General features: G+C 32.8%; 1 protein-coding gene and 1 pseudogene across 2 annotated transcripts; both read left to right on the top strand.

Annotated features, from left to right (window-relative positions):
• The first annotated feature begins 2078 nt into the window (after positions 1 to 2078).
• Positions 2079 to 4448, top strand: LOC149892844 (uncharacterized). The gene is made up of 3 exons (XM_090081367.1): positions 2079 to 3239; positions 3794 to 4309; positions 4419 to 4448. Exons 1-3 carry the CDS (start codon positions 2079 to 2081, stop codon positions 4446 to 4448), a joined length of 1707 nt encoding a protein of 568 aa, XP_089937493.1.
• Positions 4449 to 5412: 964 nt separating this feature from the next.
• Positions 5413 to 8281, top strand: LOC149892843 (uncharacterized; annotated as a pseudogene). Its single transcript, XR_016448573.1, has 3 exons — positions 5413 to 5629; positions 5711 to 6198; positions 6306 to 8281. The product of XR_016448573.1 is annotated as an uncharacterized LOC149892843 (transcript).
• The last annotated feature ends 825 nt before the right edge of the window (positions 8282 to 9106 follow it).

The following is a 9106-nucleotide window of genomic DNA, read 5'->3' as shown; positions in this document are numbered from 1 at the left end:
AAGGTGATAAGCCCAGTTTGAGAGTACTGACGATGGAGAAGACACTTTGGTATTGAAAGTTTCTTCATAGATCGCTTCTAGCACTAGTTTCTTATAAAAAAGTTTATCATAAAAAAAAAAAAAAACGTGTATATAAGTTTATTTACATTATATTACATAAAAATAATTCACAATATATCATATATGACATTACATCTTCTATTTTGAGAACTAGTCTGTGCGTGGAGAAATGATTCTCTACATTCGTAAATAACAAGCCCACACAAAACAGGCCTGTAGTAGAGAACGTCATGGTTCCGTTTCATATAATTTGGGACTTCTTAATATTTCAATTGGAACAACATACTGTCCCATTTAGCAACTTTCATCGGGACACAAAGTTCAGTTTGCCCCAACCTAAAACACCAAGACTTTTTCCCCGTTTCGATAACCATTTCGATATCCAAGTCAAAAAGTACAAATTTTTCAAGAATTAAAAACTTCATATCAAAAAATTTTTTTTAAAAAAGATTTTAGAAAATTAAGTTGAGAGTAAAAATTACTTTTTAATAATATGGTTAAAGTTTCATAAAGTTTTGAATAGTACTTTTAAAGTAATTAAATGCAAAAAAAAATAGTGTTGTAGTCGACTTCGACTAAATCCACTAAAAGTTTAAAAACTAGTCGAAAGCCGAAATTAGTCGACTTTGAAAAATCAAAAAGTCGATTTAATCGACTATGAGTTTCCTACTAATCGACTAAAAGTCGATTTCATTGGGTAATAATCCTAACATCCTTATTTCTTTTTTTTCACTTGATATAAATTTATCAATCTTTAATATTGTTATGATGTTGACCAATTTGTAAAGAGATATTTTATAAGTAGTTTATCTTGTTTAGATAAATTATTTATAAAGATCGAGCCATGCGTAAGAATATCATTCTTACACCCTATTCACACCAACAAAACCGAGTTTTAATAACACTCGCTTTTAAAACAGTGTTTTATTTAGCTACCGCTTTTTTAAACTCATTTATTTGAAGCAAGGGGCCATTGCTATAAACAATTCGAAATTTTTTTCGAGAAAAAAAATCTTTCGTAAAAACGTAATTTTTTAAGTAAATTATTTTTACGTAAAAAAATGCGTAAACTCGATGAATTTACCGCTGTTTGTATTTTTTTCGGCCATTGCTATAAAGCATAAAACGTATACGTCACTAAAATTCACGTACTTTTTTTTATTCGTAAAACGTCATTGAAAACAACAATTTTTTTAAAATTTTTATTAAGTAGGCCTACTTAACAAATTCATTTTAGTCATTAAGTAGGCTGTGCTGTCTATTCTATTTTTGTAAATATTTTTACATTCTAATATTTGGTGTTTAAAAAACTGTGTAAAATTAAAGTTGGAACATGGATTTAACTTTTTCGGATTTCGAAGTTGCAGAAAATGAGCTTCGCCACCGATTGCCTCGAGAGATTGGTGTTTAAAACATTACTTAAAATTACTAAATTTCGATGTTTTTTCAATGATTTTTTATCGAACAAAATCAGAAATGATAATAAATAGGCGCAGAAATTATATTTTTGTTTTGTTTTTCAATTTCATTTTAGTTTAATGGCCGCTTTTTTAACGAAGATGTTTCTGAAAACGTTTTTCGAGAGCAGTATCGAGTCCCAAGAGCTTTATTAGATTTATAGAAACTAGGCTTAAAGATGATTTGCAACATTACACTAAGCGATGAAATAATATTTGTTTTCTTTCCGTTAAGTTATAAAATTTTTTCTTGTTGTGTTATAAAATATTTCTTCCCATGATTATGTTGTCATAAAAATTTCTTACCGCAATGATTTAAATTTGTTTTGGATCTTCTGGACAAGGTCTGCTTTTATAATGTCCAATAGCTAAGGTGCTGATTTTATCATTTTGGATGATTCTTTTGTCATCGTTGGCGCTGAGAGCAACTTTATTTATTTCTTCGGTGTAAATGTCGTGAAGATGGGATAGGATGACGTTCATGGTTGCAAGCTTTTCTTTCTTATCCATTAAGCAGTCATTAAAAAAAACACAAAAACGAACCTTGTTTTAACCTGCGAAATGACGCGTGTGAATATTGCTACTGGAGAAGAAACTCTTCGCACTGTGGTCTTCCCGTCCAAATACGATATTGTTCACGATGCGACTGACAAAAGGGAAAGCTTTGAAACATGGAAAGAAAGAATTCTTGAAAACATGTCCAATTACAACAAGGAAGGATCCAATTGGAAAGTTTCCAAAATTTTGAAAGTAGAAGTTAACATTATCGATTGGGAGCGTTTCAGCGGTTCTTCCTACATTGATCTCCCTCCTGAACTGAAAAACAAGAAGGCCATCATCAACATGGAAAACAACGACAACAAATGTTTTAAATGGTCTGTCACCAGAGCGTTAAATCTAAAAAATATGCGTAATCGAAAAATTGATGAAGACTTGATTAAAAAATCGGAAGAGTTGAAATGGGAAGGAATTAAATTTCCTGTCGATTACGATCAAATTGATAAGTTTGAAAAGATCAATCCAGACATTAGCATCAACATCTTTGGGTATAATGAAAAAAAACTTCATCCTTTACGAATATCCAAAATTTTAGATCGAAAGCATACTGTTGATTTGCTTCTCATCTCAAACGAAGACACTAACCATTATTGCCTCATTAAAAGCTTCAGTCGATTGGCTGGCTCTTCAGTAACAAAAGGAAAAAGAAAACAACATTTTTGCAGAAATTGTCTCCAAGCTTATGACCAAGAAGAAAAGCTCCAAAAACATCGAGTTGACTGCTATAATCACATCTCAGTCCGAATCGAACTTCCTGAAGATGGGACAACCATTCAGTTTAAAAACTACAACATGTCCATGAGAGTCCCCTTTGTGGTGTATGCCGACTTTGAAAGTTTCATCAAACCCATTGATGACAACACTGAATATAATGACAAAGAGTCGTACCCCAAAAAATACCAAAAACACGTTCCTAGCTCCTTCTGCTATTACATCAAATGCTTCGATGAAACCATTTATAAAGGAAAACCTGTCACGTACACAGCAGAAAGCGATGATGACGACGTTGCGCAAAAGTTTGTAAACAGTCTCGAAACAGACCTTACAAAAATTTGGAACAAGATTGATTTTAAGGAAAAGGTGGTCATGACTGATGAGGATGAAAAGAATTTTAAAAATGCAACACAATGCCACATTTGCAAAAAAAATCTTAAAAAAGATCAAGTGCGCGATCACTGCCATTTTACTGGAAAGTATCGTGGAGCTGCGCAAGATGCTTGCAATAAAAAATATCAAATTCCAAAATTCATACCCATCCTATTACACAATTTGTCATGTTTCGATAGCCATTTGTTCATCAAGAAATTAGGTGGAAAATTAAAATGCATACCCAACAACGATGAAAAATACATCAGCTTCTCAAAACATATCAAAGTGAGAGAATATATTGATAAAAAAACTGGAAAACTTCGGGAAGTATGGAAAGAGCTAAGGTTTATTGACAGCTTCAAATTCATGGCTTTCAGTTTAGACACTTTGGCTAAAGACCTAACCAACGACCAATGGAAAAACGTTGCTAAATCTTACTCCGGAAAACAGTTTGACTTATTAAGAAAAAAGGCGTTTACCCTTACGAATGGGTGGACTCCATTAAAAAATTCTCTGAAACAAAATTACCTCCTATCGAAGCGTTTTCCTCCAAACTGAACGACACTAAAATAGAAGATGAAGACTATGCACACGCTCAAAACGTTTATAATGAATTTAAATGTGTCAAGTTTAAAGACTACCACGAGCTTTACAACGTTTCAGACGTGCTGATACTTGCAGATGTTATTGAAAATTTCAGAGACGTGTGTCTTAATTATTACGGTCAAGATCCCGTTTGGTATTACACCTCCCTTGGACTTGCTATAGACGCTTGCTATGAAATGACCGGAGTTGAATTAGAACTTCTGAGCGATCCTGATATGCTTTGCATGATACAAAAGGGAGTACGAGGTGGAATCAGCATGATTTCAAACCGACTTGGAACAGGTAATAACAAATACATGAACAAATATGACCCTTCAAAACCATCGAAATTCATCCAGTACTTGGACGCTAACAACTTGTACGGATGGGCAATGAGCAAACCTCTTCCCGTTGGAGGATTCAAATGGATGACTGAAGACGAACTCTCAAATTGGAAATCCATGCCTTGCATTCTTGAAGTTGATTTAGATTACCCTGACCATCTTCACGACAAACACAACAATTACCCTTTGGCTCCTGAAAGAATGCTCATTGGGAAAGTTGAAAAACTCGTTCCAAATTTAAACCCTAAAAAGGAATACGTCGTCTATTATGAAAGCCTAAAACTCTATGAACGAATGGGATTGATCATTACAAAAATTCATCGAGGCTTCACCTTTAAAAAAGAACCTTGGATGAAACCATACAAAAGAGCAAAAGCCACCAACGAATTTGAGAAGACTTTTTTCAAACTGATGAACAACTCCATCTTTGGAAAAACCATGGAAAACATTGAAAATCATGTAGACGTCAGACTTGTCACTACAGAAAAAGAAGCTCTAACATTATCCAAAAGTACCCAATTCGAAAGTCGCACCATTTTTGATGAAAACTTGATTGCCGTTCACATGAAGAAAATAAAGTTGGTTTACAACAAACCCATTTATTTAGGAATCTGCATCCTAGACATCAGCAAAACTCTCATGTTTGAATTCAACTACGACTACATCAAACCTAAATACGGTGATCGCGCAAAACTTCTCATGACTGACACAGACTCACTCATTTACGAAATCGAAACGGAAGATTTTTATAAAGATATTGCTGGTGACGTTGAAAACAAATTTGACACGAGCGAATTTGACAAAAACCATCCTGCCATTAAAAACGTCGGGTTCAAAGTTGGAGCAAACAAAAAGGTCATCGAAATGTTCAAAGATGAGACTGGAGGAAAGCAAATTAAAGAATTTTTCGGACTTAGACCTAAACTCTACTCCTAGAAGATTCTTAAAGAAGAAGAACACAAAAAATGCAAAGGTGTTAAGAATAGCGTCGTTAAAAATCACATCACTCACAAACATTACAAACACTGCTTAATGGAAGAAAGAAAAGCTTGCAACCATGAACGTCATCCAATCTCATCTTCACGACATTTACACCGAAGAAATAAATAAAGTTGCTCTCAGCGCCAACGATGACAAAAGAATCATCCAAAATGATAAAATCAGCACCTTAGCTATTGGACATTATAAAAGCAGACCTTGTCCAGAAGATCCAAAACAAATTTAAATCATTGCGGTAAGAAATTTTTATGACAACATAATCATGGGAAGAAATATTTTATAACACAACAAGAAAAATTGCGTTACATTATTTTATTTTTGTAAATAACTTTCCTATTTACTTGATTGTTATTAATTGAATTACAATATAAAGTAAAATTGTATTGAAGTTTTTAACTAATTACAAACCATAAAATCTATTTAGATTAAATACAAAAATGGAAAAAAAAATTGTAAAACATATTGGCAAGAGGAAGTTTCTCAGATCAAGCAAAAGCAAACTTTTTATCATAAATGAGGCTAAACCAGCTATTACATGTACATGTCTAATTTTAAAAAAATGTTTTGAATTTTAAACTTTATGTTAAAAATTAAAATATTGATTTTTTTTTTCTTAAGGTCTTCAACTCCCTACTGGAATGGATATTCTTCAACACATTGCCTACAGAAGATCACTACTTCCTCATAATGTTAAGAAGTCAACAATTTTATCATGCCCTCCTAACAAGATTCAGGGTTACAAGAGATGTGAAGTAGATGATTGTGAATGCATTTTAGGCTTAGTTAAAAGACCATGGCTTAAAGCGGGATTTCAAGTAATGTCAGATAAAAATATTATCAAAAACCTAATGAAGATGGACAAGAAGTATTCAGATTTGAGTAGAAATAAATACAGAGGAACAGCTAGAGACAAGGTTAATCAAGGGGAGTTCATTTCATTTTTGAAAAAGCTGTTTTGGATTGGTTCTACAGATTTAAAGAACCAAATTAGGAAGGATAAAAAACGCTCAGATAAAGATAAGCACGATGATTTAACTTTTTTGGAAGACCAGGAAGGACTGAGACGTTTTAGTTTCGGATCAGAAGATAGAAAATTTAGCAAAAAGGTTTTATGTTGTTTTTAGTGGGTTACTTTGACCTTTTTTATTAAAATTTGCTAATTCAACATACATTATTTGTTAAAACACATACACTATGTTAAAACAAATTTTAGTTTTCTGAAGGTATGAGGAAGAGGACAAGGCTAGAAGATGAATCTCCTAAGATTGATGCTACCTCAGAATTAGACTTGAGTTTCACTGACACTAGCGCTGATTCTGGTTCAGAATTTGAACCCGAAGTTTGGAATCATAGAAGAGCAGATGATCATAACATTACTGCCAAAGTCCCTAAGAATATTTTTGATGGAAATGTATCTATCATAGCTACTGCAAATGATATCTCCCCCAATGTCTTACAAAAAGTAACTGGAGCAATTCTTCAAGATTGTGGAGTTGATATCGCAAAATGCAAAGCCAGTGCTTCAACAGCATTAAGGAAGATGAAAAAAACTGCCAAGGATACTGCAGAAATTGCTAAATTAGATATAAAGAAGGCCGTGGAAAAAAGCCGTTTTCCCTGTATAATTCATTTTGACGGAAAGACTTTGTTTGAAATGAATCATGGAAAAAGACTGAAGAATGAAAGATTAGCTGTACTCGTTAACATTGAGGGGGTGTCACATCTTCTTGGAGTACCTGCCTTGCCGTCTTCTTCAGGTGAAGATATATATATAGGAATCATGAAAATACTAGAAGAATATGACCTCATTTCAAAAGTATGCGGAGTATGCTTTGATACAACTTCAAGTAATACTGGGTCTAAGAAAGGATCACTTATTAGGATTGCAAGAGAGGTAGACAAATACCTTCTTCTACTAGCATGTAGGCATCATATCGTTGAGCTTAGAATGGTTCATTTCTGTGAAGCAGTGATAAAAGAGAATAGCGTAGGGCCTGAAAATCATTTATTCGTAAAGTTCAAACATATGTTTGAGAACCATAAATTCAAATACGACAAAAATAACCTGACCTCTTTTGATTGGAAACCGTGGAAGGAACAGTTTTGAAGGAAGCTGCAACGAAAACTTTAGATTACTGTGAGACTTATATTACTAAGAAACGCAATATGAGGAATGACCGAAGAGAGTTGGCTGAACTAACCATGCAGTATTTATCCCCTTCTGCACATTTCAAATTAAAGAAAACTGGAGCTGTTCATCATGCTAGGTTTTTAGGCAAGAGTTTATACTACCTTAAACTTCTGAAAATGATAATCTACGCGAAGATTTGAAACTCATCTGCGAGTTCATTGTATGTTTTTACACAAGGTGGTACCTTCAAGCACATAAAGCGATTCAATCTCCTGCGTCTGATCTTGATGCAATCTTTCAGATGAATGAGTATAAGAAAGTTTGCTCCAATCCGGAGGCAGTAGACGCTGTGTTAGCATCTCTTTATAAGCATACATGGTATCTTGATTCAATGATTATTCCCTTGGCTCTTTTGGATAAAAATATTTCTATGGATAAAAAAACAGCCATTGCAGATGCTTTGCTTTCCTTCCAAATGCCGGATCCAGATTTTTTTAAACATAGAAGCAAAGATCGAATAGACGAGATTAATATCATAAACAATATGAAGGTACCAACCGTCTCTCTTTTGGTTAATGAGTTTTCATATTTAATTTTTTCAATGATAGGGTTGGATAATCAGAGAGTTAGAGACTGGTTGTCACTTCCACCCCAATATTGGCACACCCAGTCCTCGTTTAAGAATTTTGAAAACTTTGCCAAAATGTTAATTGTTGTCAATGATTATTCTGAACGAGCAATCGGAATGATGCAGCAGTTTGTGCAAATATACGAAAATGAAGATGACAAGCAGAACAGACTTTTAACTGTCGACAAAGTGAGGTCAACTTTCAAGGTTTTTGGTGTGAGAAAAAGTAATATTACAAAAAAAACTATCAGAAAGCCTGATGTCACTCTCTAAACCGAAGAAAAGGAAATTGTAGACTTAGGAAATTGTTGTTCATTTTAAAATACTTATTTCAATTAATACATAATTTTTGTTTTGATAGTATTTGTAAAGATTTTTATTTAATGGTAAATTACTTGTTTAGTTCAAAATAGTTTGTTTTTTTGGTTGATTTAAGCGGGAATTTTTCCGGCTGTCGATCTGAATGAATTTTAAGTATGAAAATACATAATTTGCTGGTTTCATAACCTCTTGCGTAACGTAAAATTTTCATTTTTTCCTTTCGTAAATATCGTTTTAACCAAAAATATGTAAAATACATGATGACGTACCCTTTTAAAATGAAAATATAGATAACAAATAACGAAAAAAAAAAAACACTCAAACACTCTGAACATACCCTATTTTTCCTTTTTTGAAGTACAATTTCTTAACAACTTTAGTCTTGAGGGGGACTTAAAAGTCACCCAATTGACCTAAAAAAAATTTTGACTAAGTTTTAGCATATTTGCTCCAACTTTAGCTGGGTATGTACTTCGTTTTCAAAAATTCCCTCAAAATGACTACCCCTAGTTATATTAAGATAACGTTCTAACAAATTTCGCAACGGAACAACTTATCTCTATATATATATCTATAGAACAATCCAGCTGTTTATTTTTTTAAATAAAAACATACCGTTGTGTGACCTAACAAAGTCCTATGCTTTAAGAAAGTCCTAAATTAAAAATTGACAAATTTCGTATATATAAAAACCGAATTCAAAATAAAATAGATTTGTTTTTGTAATGAAAAAATAAAATAGATTTGTTTTTGTAATGATTTATGGGACATAAAGCATTTAAACGATCAGTATGTAACATGATTTGATAAAAAATAGAACATGTGAAAATATTTTAATATTTGATGATCGCTTAAAGAATGATTTGAGAATAGTAACTTGATTCAATTGTCACGTGATTTCAATTAATGATTACTTCAATTTTTGTAATTGATA

The sequence above is a fragment of the Hydra viridissima genome, unplaced genomic scaffold, assembly GCF_058129835.1.
Source record: "Hydra viridissima isolate aposymbiotic clone 2 unplaced genomic scaffold, HvirCarnegie_v1 scaffold_1, whole genome shotgun sequence".
Taxonomy (NCBI): domain Eukaryota; kingdom Metazoa; phylum Cnidaria; class Hydrozoa; order Anthoathecata; family Hydridae; genus Hydra; species Hydra viridissima.
Note: the sequence above shows the minus strand (reverse complement) of the source record. Positions and strands in the feature narration are given on the sequence as shown.

Coding starts and splice junctions, on each gene's coding strand:
- LOC149892844 (XM_090081367.1), top strand. CDS start 2,079: ATGACGCGTGTGAATATTGCTACTGGAGAAGAAACTCTTCGCACTGTG. Junction 3,240..3,793: donor AAAATCTTAAAAAAGATCAA/GTGCGCGATCAC, acceptor AAATGTGTCAAG/TTTAAAGACTACCACGAGCT. Junction 4,310..4,418: donor AAAGAATGCTCATTGGGAAA/GTTGAAAAACTC, acceptor AAATTCATCGAG/GCTTCACCTTTAAAAAAGAA.